This window comes from Rhinopithecus bieti, unplaced genomic scaffold (assembly GCF_001698545.2).
Source record: "Rhinopithecus bieti isolate Rb0 unplaced genomic scaffold, ASM169854v2 scaffold_21022, whole genome shotgun sequence".
Classification (NCBI taxonomy): domain Eukaryota; kingdom Metazoa; phylum Chordata; class Mammalia; order Primates; family Cercopithecidae; genus Rhinopithecus; species Rhinopithecus bieti.
In genome coordinates, this window is record NW_016810401.1 from 254,054 (window position 1) to 274,138 (window position 20,085).

A 20,085-nucleotide genomic window follows, 5' to 3' on the forward strand; every position below is an offset into this window, starting at 1 on the left:
TCTAAATAAAGATTATCTTAAAACAACTTAGAAATGTATATTATTAGTATTTTCTATTTCATTATAAGTTATTTGTAAATATTGGTTTTGGTGCTAACCTAGAATTCCATCAAATTAATTGTCCTCTAATATATAGCCATTATCATTTTGTCTAGCATTGTATCTTATTAAAAATGCTATAAGTATTATTTTTGTACCTAAATTGTGGTTTGCATTTTAAAATTATTGTTTTAAAGATAAAATTCCAGAAATGAAATTAAGGATATGAACTTTTTGAGCACACCTTGTCAGCACTGAGTTGTATTATTTAAAACTTTTGGGAGGCAATTTTATAATTGAAAATATATCGTTTTAATTTGCGTTTATTTCACTGCCTATGAGATTAAAACAATGCGCTACTTTCTAAAAATTCTTAAGTCTTTTGTGTTGATGCTTTTGTTCTGTTTCTATGGATCTCATCTTCCTTCAGAACAGCTCCCCTTCCCAACTTCCTGATTTCTAACAATAACAGTATCACCCCCAATTTCTGAAACACAGAGTCATGTTTTTTGTTTTGTTTTGTTTTGAGATGGAGTTTCACTCTTGCTGTCCAGGCTGGAGTGCAATGGCACGATTAGCTAGGATTACAGGCGTGTGCCACTACACTCGGCTAATTTTCGTATTTTTAGTAGAGACAGGGTTTCTCCATGTTGAGGCTGGTCTCGAACTCCTGACCTCAGGTGATCCGCCTGCCTCAGCCTTCCAAAGTGCTGGGATTATAGGCGTGAGCCACCACGCCCGGCCACAGAGTCATGTTTTTTTTTCTACTTCAATCCCTGTTTCCCATCATCATCAACTATGACCATTCCTTGCTTTGAAAGTGTTTTGGGCCGGGCATGATGGCTCCCACCTGTTGCAATCCTAGCACTTTGGGAGGCTGAGGCAGCTGGATCACTTGACCTCAGGATTTCAAGACCAGCCTGGGCAACATGGTGATACCCCACTTCTACAAAAAATACAAAAGTTAGTGGGGAGTGGTGGCACAGGCTTGTAGTCCCAGTTACTTGGGGGACTGAGGTGGGAGGATCGCTTGAGCCCACGAGGTAGATGTTGCAGTGAGCCGTGATTGGACCACTGCACTCCAGCCTGGGTGACACAGTGAGACCCTGTCTCAAAAAAAAAAAAGGTTCTAATTTCATCCTCTTCTTTGTTCCCATGGGAATACCACCATCACCAGCCAAGGCCCACATACCTCCCACCTGGATTACAGTGAGCTTCCGGGTAATGGATTACAGTGCGCTTCTGGGTAATTTGGTCTGCTACTAGTCTCACCTACTCACCTACTTGGATTTCCCTTCCTCCTGCTGCAGCATTGCCTTCCAAAGTCATGCTTTGCACTTGCCACGTCCTAGCTCATTAGACTAAGCCTAGAAGCCTCTGCAGGTCCTTCACCATCTTGGGGCCACTGCTCACAGTTTCCCCGCGGAAACCTCTGCACCCAGGAGGTTTCCCCACAGTTTGCCTGTGCTGTCTCTCTGGAGCTTTCCCCCTTCCTGTAATGTCCTTGCTGCTCCCCATCTCCTCTAGTCTATTGCCTATACCTTTTTTTTTTTCCTTTTTTTGAGACAGAGTCTCTCTCTCGTCCAGGCTGGTGTGCAGTGGCACGATCTTGGCTCTCCACAACCTTCGTCTCCCAGGTTCAAGGGATTCTCCTGCTTCAGCCTCCTAACTGGAATTACAGGCGTGCATCACCATTCCTGGCTAATTTTTCTATTTTTAGTAAAGACTGGGTTTCACCATGGTGGCCAGGCTGGTCTTGAACTCCTGACCTCAGATGATCCGCCTGTCTCGGCCTCCCAAAGTGCTGGGATTACAGGCGTGAGCCACCACACCTGGCCACAGGTCTATACCTCTTTTAAGTCTTCATTCAATACTGGTTGTCCCATGAATTTGTCCCAGACTCACTCATATGCTTAGACCTTTCATATCATCTTGCTGTAACTTTTTCAAAGTATGGGACAGCATGGACAAGCAGGCCATGGTTTTCTTTTTAAAAGAAGCAAGGAGGCAGAGTTATTTTAGGAGGAGCCTTATACATTTCATTTTGAACCAATTGCGTTTGGGGTGATGGCAGGATGTTAACATAAACTTATTACTTGGACCATTGGAAATGTGTGCCTAGAATTGAGGAGAGAGGTCAGGGCTGGCAGTAACAACCTGGCCACCGTCTGTAGAGCTGACTGGGGATGCGGTGGAATTGAGAATGTCTGTAGAAATGAGGAAGAGGATCAAAGACAGTCTGAGACAACACCTAAATGTAGATGTCAGAGCAAGAGTTCAAGATGAAGAAAAACGAATCATTCTTAGAAATGGAGGAGAGGAGCAAAAGAGGCAGAGCAAAGTGGGGCAGAATCAGAGTAGGCCACGCTTCTAAGAAGTTCGGTAAAGGAATTGTGAAAGGAATGTAGTTGAATTTCAGTGTAAGCTGGGGAATTAAAGCAGTGTGTAGATCCAGGGAAACAGCAAGTAGGGCAGGAACCACTGAAGGAACAAATAAAGGGAGAGATTGGTCCCGGTTGTCTTGAGTAGGGACATCTAAAAACAAAAAGAGTGAAACTGAAGGTGTGGGGTGGATTGGGTGCCTGCCGTGCCCCGGGGAAGCTTGGGGCAACTCTGTGCCGAGGCTGTGAGGTTGTCTGGAAGAGGCTCCTGGACAGTGAGAGCTGAGCAGTGGGGAAGAGGATTGTGCCGTCTGGAAGAGGAGAGAAAGGAGAGTGAGTGGCTGAATGGGTATCCAGGCTCCCACACCAAGGCAGAAAGAGGGAGAGGGCCTAGGCGTCTCAGGGAGGCAGAGGCAGTGCCAAGCAGGGTGAGAGGTTTTAGTCTTAGCCACCTTTGCCCCATTCCTCCAAATATACATTCTAAGTAAAAACAAAGCAAAACAGAACTGTTTGCTATGTAAATTTAGATTCTAAAGCCCTGTTCTATAGAGATTCTGGAGCTGCCACTGCACCCAGAAAATGGACAGCTAAAAAGAAAACTTCCCTTGGTGATGGGTATTAGATTTTACAAGAAGAAGCCAAAGAAGACACATACTTATGCCAGAAGAACTTTCCAGAGATAGCATTGCATAGTGAAACAGCCTGAATTGTTTTCATTTTTTAAAACATTTTTTATTTTTATTTTTTTCTGAGATAGAGTCTCACTCTGTCACCCAGGCTGGAGTGCAGTGGCGTGATCTTGGCTCACTGCAATCTCCGCCTCCCGGGTTCAAGCAGCTCTCCTGCCTAAGCCTCCCAAGTAGCTGGGATTACAGGCATGCGTCGCTATGCACCAGCTAATTTTTTTTTTCTTCTAGTTTTAGTAGAGATGGGGTTTCACCATGTTGGCCAAGCTGGTCTTGAACTCCTCACCGCAAGTGATCCACCACCTTGGCCCCCCAAAGTGCTGGGATTTCAGGCGTGAGCCACTGCACCCGACCAAAAATTTCTTTTATTTAAGACGAGGCCTCACTCTGTTGCCCAGGCTGGAGTGCAGTGTCACAATTATAGCTCACTGTGACTTTGAACTCCTGGGCTCAAGCGATCCTCCTGCCTCAGCCTCTCAAGTAGCTGGGATTGCAGGCACCCACACCCAGCTAATTCTTTTAAAATAATTGTTTTTAGAGATGAGGGTCTCTATTTGCTGCCCAGGTTGGTCCCAAACTCCTGACAGGCTGCATTTTAATCCTAGCTCCACCACTTAGGGGAGTCAAAATTCAAAAGGCAGAAAAAGGCATATAGGCTGGGCACAGTGGCTTACACCTGCAATCCCAGCAATTTGGGAGGCTGAGGTGGGTGGGTTGCTTGAGGTCAGGAGTTCAAGACCAGCCTGGGCAACATGGGAAAACTTGTCTCTACTAAAAATACAAAAATTAGCCAAATGTGGTGGTGCACACCTGTAATCTCAGCTACTCCGAAGGTTGAGGCAGGAGAATCCCTTGAACTCAGGAGGCAGAGGTTACAGTGAGCAGAGATCCAACACTCAACTCCATAAAAACAAACAAACAAACAAAAAGAAAGCAGGCTGGGTGCGGTGGCTCACGCCTGTAATCCCGACACTTTGGGAGGCCAAGGTGAGCGGATCACCTGAGGTTGGGCATTCGAGACCAGCCTGACCAACAAGGAGAAACTCTGTCTCTACTAAAAATACAAAATCAGTTGAGCTTGGTCGCGCATGCCTGTAATCCCAGCTACTCGGGAGACAGAGGCAGGAGAAGTGCTTGAACCTGAGAGGCGAAGGTTGCGGTGAGCCAAGATCGTGCCATTGCACTCCAGCTTGGGCAACAAGAGCGAAACTCCATCTCAAAAAAAAAAAAAAAAAAAAAAAGCAAAGGGCATATAGTGAAAAGCTTTCTTCCTACACATAAATATTTACTTCCTCTTCCTAGAGGCAACCAAGGTTATGTGTGTGTGTGTGTGTGTTGAGACAGTCTCACTCTGTCACCCAGGCTGGAGTGCATTGGTTGGATCTCACTGCAAACTCTGCCTCCCAGTCTCAAGCGATTCTTGTGCCTCAGCCTTCCAGTTTTTTCCTTTTTTTTTTAAACAGGGTCTCATTCTGTCACCCAGGGTGGAGTGCAGTGGCACGATCATAGCTCACTGCAGCCTCGACCTCCCGGGTCAGGTGATCCTCCCACCTCAGCCTCCAGTGTAGCTGGGGCTACTACTGGTATGCACCACCACACCCAGTTAATTTTTCTTAGTCTCGTTCTATCACCCAGACTGGAGTGCAGTGGTGCCATCTCATTTGTTTCACAGCAATCTTTGACTTCTGGGCTCAAGTGATCCTCCCACCTCAGCCTCGTAAGGCGGCTAATTAAAAAAAAAATTTTTTTTTTTTAGAGATGGGGTTTCACCATGTTGCCCAGGCGGATCTCGAACTCCTGGGCTCAAGCAGTCCTTCCACCTCGATCTTTCAAAGAGCTGGGATGAGAGATTTCCACCATGCCTGGCCTTATTTTCTTTCTTTTTTAATTTTTTTTTTAGACATTGTAACTCTTTTTAATGGCCTCATTTTGTTATGTTTAATTCGAGAAATATTCCTTTCATATACAAAGAATATATTTTCTCCCCCTTTAAAAACAAATAGTAGACTGTTTAATACCTTGCTTTATTCAGTTAGTGATGTTTCTTAGATACGGTTCCAAATCAGTATACAAAGCACTTCCTCATTCCTCTCTTCTGGCTACATAGCAATCCACTGAATGGGTGAGCTATGATCTATTTAACCTATTCTTTATTGATGGACATTTCGTTTTGTATATACATTTGTAATTCTGATATGTATTACAAATCACCCTCCAAAGAAATTGTACTGGTTTATTCTCCTACAATGCGTGAGAGTTGGGTAATTGCTTAATCTCAATGTGTGAGTCTCAGTTTCTCTATCTGTAAAATAAGCAAAACAGTGTTGACAATATCTATTTCTTGGAATTATTGTGGAGATTACTGAGATGATGCATGTAAAGTATTTGGCATGTAGGAGTTGGTGCTCTCCAAATAAGGATATGATTTTATTTGTATTTGTGAGCCACTGTCCCAGCCAGGTAAATGGATATGATGAGACCTCCTTACCAGACTGGGTTTCTCTGATTAGAATGAGGAGCAGATGTTGCAAGAAATTAGCAATTGAGATCAGAAGAGCTGTGGGCATTCTCTTGCCATAGGTGCCATGTCTCCAAGGTACCTCAGCCTCTCCCATATGTCTTCTCCTCCCAGGTCCATCTAAGCTGAGCGATCGCGCTGACTCAAGAAAAAGCCTCTGGGACCAAGGATGCTTTTCCATGATCATCAAGAATCTTAAGATAGAAGACTCAGAGACTTACATCTGTGAAGTGGAGGACAAGAAGGAGGAGGTGGAATTGCTGGTGTTCGGATGTGAGTGGGGCGGGTGGGGATGAGGATACCTCCCGCCTGGTTCTCTTCCCCAGTACTCCCACCCCTGCACCAAATCCAGCCTGAGCTGGTGATACCGCAGCAGCCCCAAGAGGACCAGGCTGTCAAACTGGCCTCCGAATTTCTTCAAACCCCTCTTGATTAGGTGGGGGGATGGTGGTGGGCGGAGGAGGGAAGAGGCCTTGGGAAAAGGAAAGAAAAGGGAAGGAAGCAAGGAAAGGAGGGAGAGAGACTGGGGAAGAGAGGATGAGGGGAGAGGAGGAAAGAAGAGAGAGAGGAGGGGAGAGGGAAACCCTGTCTTGGCTGGGGGTGGGCAGCTGGGTGCTGGGAGGAAGGAGATGTTGGGATGGAGATAATGGAGAGATGTTCTTGGTTTCCCGTCCTCTGCCCTTCTGCTTGGGGATGGCATGTGTGTGACACAGCCGGCCTTTCCCTCCACAGTGACTGCCAACTCTGACACCCACCTGCTTCAGGGGCAAAGCCTGACCCTGACCTTGGAGAGCCCCCCTGGTAGTAGCCCCTCAGTGCAATGTAGGAGTCCAAGGGGTAAAAACATACAGGGGGGGAAGACCCTCTCTGTGCCTCAGCTGGAGCGCCAGGATAGTGGCATCTGGACATGCACCGTCTCGCAGGACCAGAAGACGGTGGAGTTCAAAATAGACATCATGGTGCTAGGTAAGGAAGGCCCCTCTCCCCGCAGTCTCCTCCCTGCCCCAGAGGCTGACAGCCCCTCCCTCTGCTCTCACTGCCCTGCTTCTGGGTCTGGTGCTGGGAGGTCAGGAGTGGAGAAGGCTAGGTCCCCTAGAGCTAAGGCCATTCTTGAAGGACTCACTGGGGCCCTCATCTTCAGGGGGCTGATTGACAGCCACCCCTCAGTGTGGTGGACATGGAAAAAGGAAGGGCTGGGGAAGGTAAGGATGCTAGAGGCCCGAGTCTCCTTTGGAGGCCCCAAAGGATGAATGTCAGGGCGTTTACTTTCTTTGTTGCCTCAGCTCCCCACCCCTACCAAGTTGGCAAATCCACTTACTCACGGACACTAACAGCAGCAAGCCGACCCTGATGATGTTCTATGTTGTACCTCTGGACCCCCGAGTCAGGCCACTGTGGAGAGACCAAGGTCCTACCCCAGATCCTGTCCCCTGGGTGCTTATGGGACATAAGCTAGTGTAGCGTGCCAGTTTAGTGCATGGACCTTGATTGAAATCCTGGTTCTGCCACAACCATGTGACCTTGGGTGAGTTACTGAACCTCTCTGCACCTTGGTTTCAGCCTCTGTGAAATGGGGATGATGTTAACTGCCATAGTGCCTACCTTGTATTAAGTTGAGGACTGATATACGTAAGGCACTAAAAATCGTGCCTGGCACAGAGTAAGCCCTAGTTAAAGTTAAGTGTTCGCTCTTATTTTGTGAAAGGTGATGAGTTATGCCTCTAAGGAGTAGAGGCCAAATGGCTTCTGTGGTCCAGGAATCCTGAGGACAGCAAGGATCTCCTGTGGCTGGGCTGTTCTGTGATGGCTTCTGGGAGGAGAGAGGTGGTCTGCTGTAGGAAAATGCTGGGTGGAAGAGGGGAGAGAAGGCTAGAGAGGTAGGAAGGAACTGAAGTATCTGAAACGACAAGGTGGGTGCCTGGACTCATCGGGTCCCCTTCCATCTCCCTGCTGCCCCCGCATGCCGACCCCACTCGTGCACCCTCATCTTCCTATCTCCTCACTCAGGGTCTCTCCCTTCCCACCTCCAGCTTTCCAGAAGGTCTCCAGTACAGTCTATAAGAAAGAGGGGGAACAGGTGGAGTTCTCCTTCCCACTCACCTTTACAGTTGAAAAGCTGATGGGCAGTGGCGAGCTGTGGTGGCAGGCGGAGAAGGCTTCCTCCTCCAAGTCTTGGATTACCTTCGACCTGAAGAACAAGGAAGTGTCTGTAAAACGGGTTACCCAGGACCCCAAGCTCCAGATGGGCAAGAACCTCCCGCTCTACCTCACCCTGCCCCAGGCCTTGCCTCAGTATGCTGGCTCTGGAAACCTCACGCTGGCCCTTGAAGCAAAAACAGGAAAGTTGCATCAGGAAGTGAACCTCGTGGTGATGAGAGGTGAGGGGTCAGGCCAGGGAGGGGCAGGCAGGGGAAGGAGGTGGAGGGGCCTGGCCCAGGGCTCCCTCTGAGGCAAGCCAGGCCCCAAGAGGGGATGCCTAGGCCCTGGTTACCTGGATGAAGTAAGGGAGGGCCCTTTGGGTTTGGGGCTGGTTTTGAACTGAGACATCTATGAGCCAGCCTGGGGCTGGCTTCACTGAAGATCCCCAAACCACTTGGGCTAAGAACTAGGGTTCCCGTTCTGCCTGTGACCAACCCTTTGTGACCCTGACTAAGCCCCCTCCCACTTCAGGCCTGCTTCCTGACCTGTCTAATAAAGATAATGAAATCTGCTCTCTGTGTGATAGTAATGATGATAATGTCAAGCTCCAAATTGAGTTTCTGGCTTCCTTATCTCCTTATCATCATAACAACTCCACAAATAATAATGGCTAACACTTACTTCTCAGCACGGGCTGGGCCCCATCCAGACACTACATGTATGTCTGCCTTTACTACTGTCCGGGCGCAGGTTGTTAAGTCCCTTGCCCAGAGGCACTCAGCTGCTTAGCAGTGGAGCTGGAATTCAAACCCAATACCACTAGATCCCAAACGCTGTTTTTCCTCATACGACTGCATGAAAATCTGCTCTAAAAGGCTAAAAGAAGGCCGCCCATATAGAGTATCATTTTAATTGTTCTACTGAATCTCAGGCTTTCAATCTCAGCCTCTCATTCCTCTGCAGCCACTCAGCTCCAGGAAAATTTGACCTGTGAGGTGTGGGGACCCACCTCCCCTAAGCTGACGCTGAGCTTGAAACTGGAGAACAAGGAGGCAACGGTCTCGAAGCAGGCGAAGGCGGTGTGGGTGCTGAACCCTGAGGCGGGGATGTGGCAGTGTCTGCTGAGTGACTCGGGACAGGTCCTGCTAGAATCCAACATCAAGGGTGAGGACCCAGGTTCCATGACCTCTGCCTCCTGCGCTACGGGACCTTCCTGTGGTTGGCAGAGACCACCCAGAGTCCCCAATGCCTGAGTTGGGGGGTTATGGGGATGGTGTCCTGGAGGCATAGAAGTGATGAGGTGACGTGGGTTGTGATCCTGGGCTCTAGGCTGCCAATTGTAGTTCTACAGGTTCCGGCTCCCTCAGGTCTACAGCCTAGGAATGGGGTCCACCTGACCAAAAGCCCTCCTCCCTGGCTCCTGGCTTTTCTCCAAATCCAGACACACATACACACACACACACACACATGCACTCACACGCACTCACATAAACTCTCACACACCCACACACACATCACTCGCACACACTCATACGCTACACACATCCACACTCTCACACCTACACACTCACACTCATCTACTCACATACATGGACTCACACACACTCTCACACACTCATACACTCACACACATACACACGTACTCACACAGACTCATACACACTCACACACATGCACACACTCACATGCACACACATGCACACACATTCACACAGGCGCACACACTCTTACACATTTCACCACATACCTCTCACCCACGCCTCACACCCACACATCATAACACGCACACTCACACTCTCATACACTCACACACATTCATATGCACACGCGCACACACACACGCATGCACACATTCACACACATGCACTCACATGCACGCATTCACACACACACATCCTCACACACATGCACACACACGCACACACACACATGTACACACATGCACGCACACATTCACACACATGCACACACACATTCACACACATGCACACGCACATTCACACACACGCACTCACACACACAGAGTCCAGGGTCTAGACCACTGCTTCTACCTCTGCAGAGTGCCCTGTGGTCTCTAAAACATAAAACCGACTCCCCAGCACTGGCGGCCTTTAAGAGTCCCCAAGCACTCTGCCCCTCTCTCCCAACCCCAGGATCAAACCAGAGACTGGCCAGGCGGGGTTGCAGGTCAGTCCTCAGTCCGCTGGCCTGTGGAGGAGGGTGGTGCATTGAGCACATTTCTCTCCCTTGCAGTTCTGCCCACATGGCCCACCCCGGTGCAGCCAATGGTCCTGATTGTGCTGGGGGGCGTCGCGGGCCTCCTGCTTTTCACTGGGCTAGGCATCTTCTTCTGTGTCAGGTGCCGGCACCGAAGGGTGAGTGACCCCACACCTGGTCCCCACAGGGCCCTCAAACCCCTGAGTCCCATACCAGGAGATCCCGTATATGAGACCTGCTTTTGGCTAGCTCCCTCTGCCCACCCCTAAGTTCCCTTGCTGCCCTGACCCAGATGCCACTCAAGGGAGAGACAGAAAGGAGCAGAGGGTTAATTCCAGGATAGATGGCCTGAGCTATGTGACTGCTTCTCCTCTCCCAGCTTCCCCCAATCCCCCCACCAAGGGGCACCTCCCTTCTGGAGGCCTGGGACCTTCGTGACTCCCTTTCTTGTCCCTGGACAGCGTCAAGCAGAGCGGATGTCTCAGATCAAGAGACTCCTCAGTGAGAAGAAGACCTGCCAGTGCCCTCAGTAAGGATCTGGGAGGAGGGGCTGGGAGAGGGGAAAAGGGTGGGGAGAGGGAGTGAGAGAGGAGGGGAAGGAAGGGGGGACAAAGCGGGCAGGAAGGGAGGATGGACGGGAGGAAGGAGTTGAGGAGGGAGAGTTGGGGGGAGTGGAGGCGAGGAGATTGGGGCTAAAGGGGTGTGGTGGAGACGATAGAGGGGTGGGAAAAGATGGCCAGGAGCTAGAAGGAGGCAGAAGTGGGAGGGTGGAGCTGAAGGAGCAGCAGGCCAGGGCATTTCTGGACTAGTTCTGCAGCTGTGGCCCAGAGGCTAGCACTGCACTGGAAAAGCCATGGAGGTGCTAGAACATAAAGGGGTTGCAGCAGGGACAGACCTGCTCCCCTTCTTCTTTGTTCCTGCAGCCGGTTTCAGAAGACATGTAGCCCCATTTGAGGCACGAGGCCAGGGAGATCCCAATTGCAGCCTCCCCAGGTGTCTGCCCCGCGTTTCCCGTTGGGCTCATGGCCTGCGGACCAGATGAATGTAGCAAATCCTAGGCCTCTGGCCTCCTGTTCGCCTCCTCTACGATTTGCCATTGTTTCTCCTGGGTTAGGCCCCAGCCTCATTGGTTGAATGTTGCTCTCTATTTTCCAGAGGCTTAATCACACCATTCTCCCCACCGTATCCTTTTCCTCCAAACCCTAGCCCTTCTCTCATTATTTCTCTCTGAACTTCTCCCCGACTGCTCATTTGGATCCCAGGGGAGTGTTCAGGGCCAGCCCTGGCTGCATGGAGGGTGAGGCTGGGTGTCCGGAAGCATGGAACATGGGACTGTTATTTCACAGGACAGGACCCTGGGACCACAGAGGGCAGGAACTTGCACAAAATCACACAGCCAAGCCAGTCAAGGATAGATGCAGATCCAGAGGTTTCTGGCAGCCAGCACCTCCTGCCCCAAGTTGCCTGCTTCTCACCCTATGTGGGTGGGGCCACAGACTCACGTACTGACCTTGCACAGACAGCCCCACTGGACACAGCCCCATGTACACAGCCACAAGGGATGCTTCACATCCTCTGTCTGTTTGAGACTTACAAAAATCCTACAAGGCTGGCAGTGACAGAACTAAGATGATCATCTCCAGTTTACAGACCAGAATCAGAGCTCAGAAAAGCTAGATGATTGATTACCCAAGGTCATACAGCTAGCAAGTGCTGGAGTCGGGACTAACCCAGGTCCCTTGTCCCAAGTTCCACTGCTGCCTTTTGAATGCAGGGACAAATGCCACACGGCTGTCACCAGTGGCCAGTGGTAGGTACTCAGTGTGTACTTTTGGGTTCGCAGGAGCACAGCACCCATGGGAAGGGCCCATCTTAGAGAATTTGTGAGCAGAGATGAAGGACTCCCTGTCTAAAATCCCTTCTTCATCTCCCGTTGGTGGCAGAATCTGTTACCAGAGGACAAAGCCTTTGGCTCTTCTAATCAGAGTGCAGGCTGGGAGCACAGGCCCTGTGGGAGACAATGCCCAGTGACCAGCCACTCACCCTGTGCAGAACCTCCTGGAGGCGAGCTTTGCTGGGCGAAGGGATAGCTAGCCTGAGAGGGAACCTTCTAAGGGACCTCAAGGGTGATTGTGCCAGGCTCTGCGCCTGCCCCACACCCTCCCTTACCCTCCTCCAGGCCATTCAGGACACAGGGAAATCAGGGTTACAAATCATCTTCTTGATCCATTTCTCTCAGGATTCCCTCTCTTCCTACCCTTCCTCACCACTTCCCTCAGTCCCAACTCCTTTTTCCTCTGTCCTTCTCCTCCTATCTTTAAAGCCTGCCTCTTCCAGGAAGACCACCCTATTGCTGCTGGGGCTCCCCATTTGCTTACTTTGCATTTGTGCCCACTCTCCACCCCTGCTCCCCTGAGCTGAAAGAAAAATACAATAAACTTACTAAAAGAAGATGCTCTTCGTGTGTGTGTGTGAGAGAGAGAGAGACAGAGAAAGAGAGAGAGAGACCGCTTCTCTGGGGACCAGGAATCTTCTGGTCTTTGGGGTTGGACCCAGAGGAGAGGTTGCCTGGTGTGCCCCAGGAAGGAGATGAAGTTTCCCTGGAGAGGGAAAAATTCTGTGGAGGCTGGCTATCCACCTCCACAACCCACAGGGCTCTGTGTGGGCCTGTGTGTGTGTGAGGCTGAGACTCTGTAATTACACGTGTGTGATATACCGTGGGGGAGCGATTCAGGGTTGCGTGAGCTCTCCTGGTGTATGTGTGTGGCAGAGAAAAAGGACTATGAGAAACTGTAACGTGTGTGCAAATTGTATCCCCAACATGTGTGTTTGTGTTCCAGGAGGAGGAAGCAGTGTGTGTGTGTCTGTGTGCATGCATGCACCCACATCCTTTTAGCTTGTGCACACCCACCCTCAACTCCACAAGCAGCCCCAGCTTGCACCACAAGGCCCCTCGCTCCCAAACTCAAGGCCCAGCCCTCACACAGATATACACAGTGACACACGCTTCCTCCTCCCCGAACAGCTAGCTCCTCAGTCCCCAACAACACCAGCTGCCTCTTGGAGCTTGTGTTCATGTTGAAAAACGGGAAGGGGTGGGGGCAGGACATGAACCATTTCACCAATGAAGCCGGTTCCCAGCCATCCTCCTCACCCGCCTCCCTCTCGGCGCCTTCCTTGCCCCTCCTCCCCTAGTCACCACCGTCCAGTTCCCCACCCTACACTCGTTTCCCGCCCCCCACCCCACAGAGCTATCCTGCAGTCCCCCTCGCCTGGGCTCACTGGCAGGATGACCATGGGAGAAGGGGTCCTGGAGAGTGAGGGGGGCAGAGACCGAGTGAGCCGCAGACTGAGCCCGGGAGGCCGGGACTGAGGGGAGGAGGGAGGCCCGGGGAAGGGAGGGAGGGAGAGAGGGAAGGAGGGAGGAGGGCGGGTGAGCTGGAGCCGGCAGGCAGCGGGAGCCTGAGAGAGCCGCGTCGGGAGTGCCGTCTCCATGGCAGTGCTGGGCGCAGCCAGAGGTAAGACGACCCCTGCCCCATCCCCCGTGTTGCCTCCCTTTCCCCCCCAAGCTGCCTCCTCTCCCCTAGGCCACCCCTCCTCCCAGCCACCTGCTGTTTCTGCCCTGGAGAACCTGGAGGGGGACAGGAGGGAGGAGCCGCCTGACCTTACCCCTTCACCCCAAAGGGCGAGGGACCCCGTCGGCCAGGGAACCTCCCAGATCCCCCTTCCCACCTTCCTCTGATCTCTCCCTGTCCTTCAACTCCCTCTCTCTGTCCTTCACATCTTTCCTGCCTCCTTCCCTCTCTGACTTCCTGTCTCTTTCATCCTGAGCCCACCAGCTGGGCCTGGGTAGAGGTGGGTGGGAAGGGGTCCAGGGCTGTAGGAGAGGACACTGGGGGCTGCTTGTGGCCAAGTCCTTCCACCTCCCTCTGGCTGGCCATTGCCATGGCAACTAGGGTGTACTGGGCTCCGGAGGGAAGCCAAGGGTGGGGGTGGACCAGGACCTCTTGGGGAAAGCAAGGGTCTGAGCTGCTTCCATGAGAAACAGACCCTTTCACTGCTGTGCCCCATTTTACCCCACTTACCCTAAAGCCATTATGCGCTTCCTTACAGCCTCACTCTGTTCAGGGTTTCACCCGATTCCCTTACTCCCTTCCCAGGGCTCACTGAAGCTCAGCATCACGCACTAAAACTGGGACCATCCTTCCTCCCATCAGAGGGAAACTGAGGCTCTGGGCCAGGGAGGAAGAGTCAAGGTCTCCCCGCGGGAGTCAGCACCTTATTGAACATTTGGCTTTTCTTCTCAGCCTCCTATTCACTGCTCCCTCCCTCCCTCCCTCCTCCAGTCTCTCCTCCCTCCAAAGCCTCCTCTCCAGGGGGTTTGAGCTTTTCCTGCTATTTTCAGATACTACCACTTTGCCCCCTCTTTCTCTTCTGCTCAAACTCTCCTCCTTCTCCCTAGTTCCCCCTCTTTCCATTTCTGGATGCTTCTGATGTCAGCGGTTTCCCCGCCTTCAGGTTCCCTAGCACCCCCTTCGGTCCCAGACTCCTTTCTCCCATTTTCCCAGATCTGGGGAGCTGGAGGGTGATCATCCAGGTTTGGGGAAGTAGGGGCTAAGCACCAAGACCCCCGCATCCAGGAGACCGGCAGGTAGGGGAGGAAGGCTGTAATGCCATATCCCCGTTCACTGTGAACCCTCAAGAGGAAACCAGTCATGTGTCTCCCATCAGTAGTTCTGAAGAGACATTTAGGGACTTGAAGATAGGGGTGGAGTAGTGCTGAGCAGGGGATGTTCTAAGAAGGAACCCAGGAGTTCCAGCGGGAGGAGAAAGGGCTAAAGGAGATAGGGAGGTGGGAATACCCTCTTCCCTAGAGGTCTGGAAGAGCGGGGCTCTCATCTGTGCGGGGTGTTTAGCTGTCTGATTTAAGGCAAAGGAATGTTCTGAATGACCCTCAGGGCCCTAGTAATCAGTTATCCCTACAGTTTCAAGAAAGGGGGCACAGGAGGCCGGTTACAGACCAGCCTATGCCCTACCTTTGCCCTCTCCCTCCCACATTTCATCTTTCCCTTGCAGCCTGTCCAGGGGGCTGAGCCCCACCCCCAAATCCCTGGGGCATCCAGAAGATTCCTGACTGGTCAAGAACCAGAGGAAAAAGAGACCCGGAAGTCCCAGCATGGGGACCAGAACCCCCCAGCCAGCCTAACAGTTGGGAAAGTAGCCAGCTTGCCTGCCCCATCAATTGCAGGGATGCTTAAGGAAGGCCCCGCCCAGTATGAAAGCTGAGGACTGCCTCTGCTGACCCTCAGTCTCCTCCCCTGCCCTCCACATCTGCCCTCAGCTGGGTCGATCATGCAATGCTGAGCACTGGGGTGAGCCTGGGGGCAGCCTGCCTGCTGACAGGGCGAGGATTGTGGGGATCATGGGCATGTTTGTGAGTGGGGCTCCTGGGTGAGACCTAGCCCCACCCCACGGAGCTCAAGGGGTGGGGGGCTGAGGATAGGATGGCTCGGGGCGGGGCGGGGGCAGAGGAGGCCTCCCTGCGCTCCAATGCATTGTCCTGGCTGGCCTGTGGGCTCCTGGCGCTGCTGGCCAATGCCTGGATCATCCTCAGCATCTCGGCCAAGCAGCAGAAGCACAAGCCACTGGAGCTGCTGCTGTGCTTCCTAGCGGGCACACACATACTCATGGCAGCTGTGCCCCTCACCACCTTTGCTGTGGTACAGTTGCGGCGTCAGGCTTCCTCCGACTATGACTGGAACGAGAGTATCTGCAAGGTTTTCGTGTCCACCTACTACACCCTGGCCCTGGCCACCTGCTTCACGGTCGCCTCGCTCTCCTACCATCGCATGTGGATGGTGCGCTGGCCAGTCAACTACCGCCTCAGCAACGCCAAGAAGCAGGCGCTGCATGCCGTCATGGGCATCTGGATGGTCAGCTTCATCCTCTCCACACTGCCCTCCATTGGCTGGCACAACAACGGCGAGCGCTACTATGCCCGCGGCTGCCAGTTCATAGTCTCCAAGATTGGCCTCGGCTTTGGCGTTTGCTTCAGCCTCTTGCTACTTGGGGGCATTGTCATGGGGCTGGTCTGTGTGGCCATCACCTTCTACCAGACACTGTGGGCCCGGCCCAGGAGGGCTCGGCAGGCCCGGAGAGTGGGGGGCGGTGGGGGGACGAAGGCGGGTGGGCCAGGGGGCTTGGGTACCCGGCCAGCTTTTGAGGTGCCAGCCATTGTGGTGGAGGATGCCCGAGGGAAGCGGCGGTCCTCGCTGGATGGCTCGGAGTCTGCCAAGACATCCCTGCAGGTCACCAGCTTGGTCAGCGCCATCGTCTTTCTCTATGACTCACTCACAGGGGTGCCCATCTTGGTGAGATCGGGGTCCTCCCCGCCTGTTCTCCCCAACATCCAGGCCCCAGCATCATCACCTGACCTCCAACTTCATCAGCCATCCAGCAGCTCCGTCATCTCTCCTCTAGTTCCGCCATCCATCTTCCTCTCCTCTGTCCATCTCCCACTCCATTTGTGGCCCCCATCTTGATCATCTGACTTTTAGTTCCCACTACCCTGTCTACCCCAGCTCTAGCATCTGCTTCAGTTCCCACTCCTCAGCTCCATCACCATCCTTCAGTTCCACTACCCGTCCTCCAGCTCCGTCATCCATCCTGCAGCTCCACAGTTCAGCCGCAGACCTCTCACCCAGCTGCTGGGCTCCACTCTCCATTCCCTCCTTCCCTCTGGATGCCACACGGTCTCTGAGCAGTCTTGGGTGGAAACCCCACAGGGCTCACCCCACCACCCCATCTAGTCACTGTTCCTGGGTTCCTCTCTGTCTCTATGCTTCCTGGTCCACCTCTGTTCCTCTCCCTCCTGACCTCAGGGCTTTGCCTCCAGCACTCTCCCCGACCTTCCTCTGAGTCAGTTCCTTCCCTCTGTTCACTCCATCTCCACCTCCGGCTTCACCTCTGTTGGATCACAGGGATCAGGCATTACTTCTGACGTCTTGCCCACCAGCTGCACTAGGATATGGGGTTCAGGTGGGCTCCTCAGCTCTGGCCCTGACCCAGCCCACTCCCACCCTTCCCCAGGTGGTGAGCTTCTTCTCTCTCAAGTCGGACTCGGCGCCTCCCTGGATGGTGCTGGCTGTGCTGTGGTGCTCCATGGCACAGACGCTGCTGCTGCCCTCCTTCATCTGGTCCTGCGAGCGCTATCGCGCCGACGTGCGCACAGTGTGGGAGCAATGCGTGGCCATCATGTCTGAGGAGGATGGAGATGACGGTCAGAGGAGGCGCTGGGTTTGGCTTTCCTGGACATCTATCTATTCCCTTTCCTGCCGTTCCTTCTCAGTCAGAGGATGGGCTGCCCTGGAGTGCCCCCTACTGGACAGAACCTGCACCATCCTGGGCTCCCCTTTCCCTAAGCAGGCACCCTGCTGTCCACTTACTGCTTCCTGCAGCACTCAGGGCTCCCTTCACCGGGCCTAGGCTCCCCTCCAGAAGTCCACACTACCCAGCTCTGGCACTATGGGGAACCTGAGCTTCCTGAGAGAGGCCCCCAGTTATAGGGATGGCTCTTGGGGGAGGGCATGTAATTGTTTCCATAACTTCATCTATATGTATGAAGCACTCCACTCAGGATTTAGCACTGAACACAGCAAATGCTAGCTACTCTCACTGTCCTCTCGGCACATACAGGCTAATGGGAACTAAAGGGGTCTCTGGGAGCTTATAAAGGCAGTGGGCGGGGGTGGTAGGCATTCCCTGCCTGTAACCGCTCTGCCCATTTTCTCTCCTAGATGGGGGCTGTGATGACTATGCAGAGGGCCGAGTTTGCAAAGTCCGCTTTGATGCTAATGGAGCTACAGGACCAGGGAGCCGGGACCCTGCCCAGGTGAAGCTGCTGCCTGGAAGGCACATGCTCTTCCCTCCTCTTGAGAGAGTCCACTACTTACAGGTATGGAACTGGGGGACACACCTCCTACCCTTGGTGCCCCTCATCACTTTTCTCCAGTGTCTGTTATGCATCCCAATCCCCTCTTCCCTAGCCCTGGCTTTCAGGGCACCATAAAGCTGGGTGAAAGAAAACTGTAGCAAGAGAGGCATCCTTTCAGACCTCGTGGGGCCAGGTTTGCCCACCGGAGCAAATGTTTTGAAGAAGGTTAAGAAGGTGGCACCATCTTCTGGAGTCCCCACTTGGTTCCTGCCTCTGCCTCTGTCCCTGCAGCACCTTCAGGTCTTACCCGCTCCTCTTCCTAGGTCCCCCTATCCCGGCGTCTGTCCCATGATGAGACCAACATCTTCTCTACCCCTCGGGAACCAGGCTCCTTCCTGCACAAGTGGTCATCCTCTGATGACATCCGGGTCCTCCCAGCCCAAAGCCGGGCCCTCGGGGGTCCTCCTGAGTACCTGGGACACAGACACAGGTTGGAGGATGAGGCGGACGAGGAGGAGGCTGAAGGTGGTGGGGGGCTGGCCAGCCTTCGCCAATTCTTGGAGAGTGGGGTTCTGGGGTCAGGTGGGGGACCCCCACGGGGCCCTGGCTTCTTCCGAGAGGAGATCACCACCTTCATCGATGAGACACCTTTGCCTTCTCCGACTGCCTCACCAGGGCACTCTCCTCGTCGGCCCCGGCCACTGGGCCTCTCACCCCGCCGACTCTCCCTTGGGTCCCCTGAGAGCAGAGCCGTTGGACTTCCTTTGGGACTAAGTGCAGGGAGACGCTGCTCCCTGACGGGGTCTGAAGAAAGTGCAAGGGCTTGGGGAGGATCCTGGGGCCCAGGGAACCCTATCTTTCCCCAGCAGACCCTGTGAGCCCAAGCAGGCCTGCTGAACTCAGAGGAGGAAGCCTGAGTGAGTAACACCTCATTCTGGCCCTGAGAGTAGGGCAGCTGCCTCCAGACTCTGGGGAGATGGGCGCTAGATTTGGGGCTCAGAAGGCCCTGCTCTCTCCCATCCAAGTGACCAGATGCCCTACTCACCTTCCATCACCCCCAGCAATATGTATTAAAGTCTGAAATGTTGCCATGGAAACCTCAGTGTCCAGTGTACTGCGATGGAAAGGGGCTTGGAGGGTGAAGAGGCTCACAGAGGACAGGACAGAGCAGGGGCAGCAGACAGAGGCACAGAAGGACACATGGAGAAATGATCACACGTTCCACCAGGCAGCCTGGCACAGGGAAGGCTGGGAGGAGCATATCCTGCTGGGGGCAGGGCTTGAGGACACACATGTCTTTGTTGGTTTGGGGTGTGAAGGATCTCTGTTCAGATTTGTTGAGGTGATTTTAGAGCGTGGCTCCAGTCCCAGTGCCCAACTCTCCTTCTAACCCCAAATCCATCCAGGGGCTCACTTTATGGGCAGGAAAGGGTTTGGGGCTGACGTAGTGTCCCAGGCCTGGACACCTCCTCCCTGCTGCATTTTAAAGCTCTTTCTCCAAAGGAGTGTAGGGGTGGATGACTGTGTGTGGGGAGGGGGGAGGGGAGGAGCGGGGTCGGCGTCCACAGTCCTTTTTCTGGACCCAGAAGCGTGTGTGTGCAGGGAACACTGCCCCAGTAGTTACCTTCAGACCTCAGGGGCTGAAGTCACCGCTGGTCTTCCATGGATGCCCAGGCCTGCTCCAGTTCCCGCCTTTTGCCCTCCTCCTCCCAGTTTCTCCCTCTCGTTCCACACTAGACCAGCTTTCTCCACTCAGCATTCTTCTTTCTCCATCTTTCACCTGGGCCTCTCCCACCATCGGGTCTCAGCCCCATCTCTCTCTCTCGGCCTCCCTCATTCCTTCTCCCTCTCTCCGCCTCTCCACCTCTCCTTCCTTCCCCTCCCTCCCCCTTCCCCCCTTTCCTCTCCCTCCCTCTCGGCTCCCGCATTTCCCCTCGGCGGCCTGCGGCTCCGACATCATGCTCCGGCTCCTCCGGCCGCTGCTGTTACTGCTGCTGCTGCCTCCCCCGGGGTCCCCTGAGCCCCCCGGCCTGGCCCAGCTGTCCCCGGGAGCGCCCCCGCAGGCCCCCGACTTGCTCTACGCGGACGGGCTGCGCGCCTACGCGGCCGGGGCTTGGGCGCCGGCCGTGGCGCTGCTGCGGGAGGCGCTGCGGAGCCAGGCGGCGCTGGGCC

At 53.6% G+C, this 20,085-nt stretch overlaps 3 protein-coding genes across 10 annotated transcripts in view; all 3 read left to right on the forward strand.

The window, feature by feature from the left end:
* CD4 (CD4 molecule) overlaps positions 1-12,436 on the forward strand; it is a 34,876-nt gene extending 22,440 nt beyond the window's left edge. For 2 of the 3 annotated variants that reach the window (XM_017891842.1, XM_017891843.1), the window contains 7 exons: positions 5,739-5,897; positions 6,357-6,590; positions 7,655-8,002; positions 8,727-8,927; positions 10,017-10,138; positions 10,360-10,509; positions 10,904-12,433. In XM_017891842.1, the coding sequence (XP_017747331.1) occupies positions 5,739-5,897; positions 6,357-6,590; positions 7,655-8,002; positions 8,727-8,927; positions 10,017-10,138; positions 10,360-10,485 (1,190 nt within the window). In that variant the 3' untranslated portion in view covers positions 10,486-10,509; positions 10,904-12,433. Of the gene's footprint in view, positions 1-5,738; positions 5,898-6,356; positions 6,591-7,654; positions 8,003-8,726; positions 8,928-10,016; positions 10,139-10,359; positions 10,510-10,903 lie in introns of all 3 variants that reach the window. The other variant, XM_017891844.1, reaches the window with a different exon arrangement.
* Positions 12,437-13,158: 722 nt separating this feature from the next.
* On the forward strand, positions 13,159-19,010 carry GPR162 (G protein-coupled receptor 162). Of its 4 annotated transcripts, XM_017891801.1 has the most exons (6): positions 13,159-13,498; positions 15,057-16,351; positions 17,070-17,259; positions 17,777-17,934; positions 18,237-18,403; positions 18,589-19,010. In XM_017891801.1, the coding sequence occupies exons 2-6, from the start codon at positions 15,485-15,487 to the stop codon at positions 18,653-18,655; spliced, it is 1,449 nt and encodes a 482-aa protein (XP_017747290.1). In that variant the 5' UTR covers positions 13,159-13,498; positions 15,057-15,484; the 3' UTR covers positions 18,656-19,010. The 4 variants fall into 4 exon arrangements, with proteins under 4 accessions (XP_017747290.1, XP_017747288.1, XP_017747291.1 ...); XM_017891799.1 differs by having other exon boundaries at positions 18,237-19,010; XM_017891802.1 differs by having other exon boundaries at positions 15,057-15,352; positions 18,237-19,010.
* A 796-nt stretch (positions 19,011-19,806) lies between these two features.
* Positions 19,807-20,085, forward strand: part of P3H3 (prolyl 3-hydroxylase 3) — a 12,537-nt gene continuing 12,258 nt past the window's right edge. For 2 of the 3 annotated variants that reach the window (XM_017891795.1, XM_017891797.1), the window contains exon 1: positions 19,809-20,072. In XM_017891795.1, coding sequence (XP_017747284.1) covers positions 19,872-20,072 — 201 coding nt within the window. In that variant the 5' untranslated portion in view covers positions 19,809-19,871. Of the gene's footprint in view, positions 20,073-20,085 lie in introns of all 3 variants that reach the window. The other variant, XM_017891798.1, reaches the window with a different exon arrangement.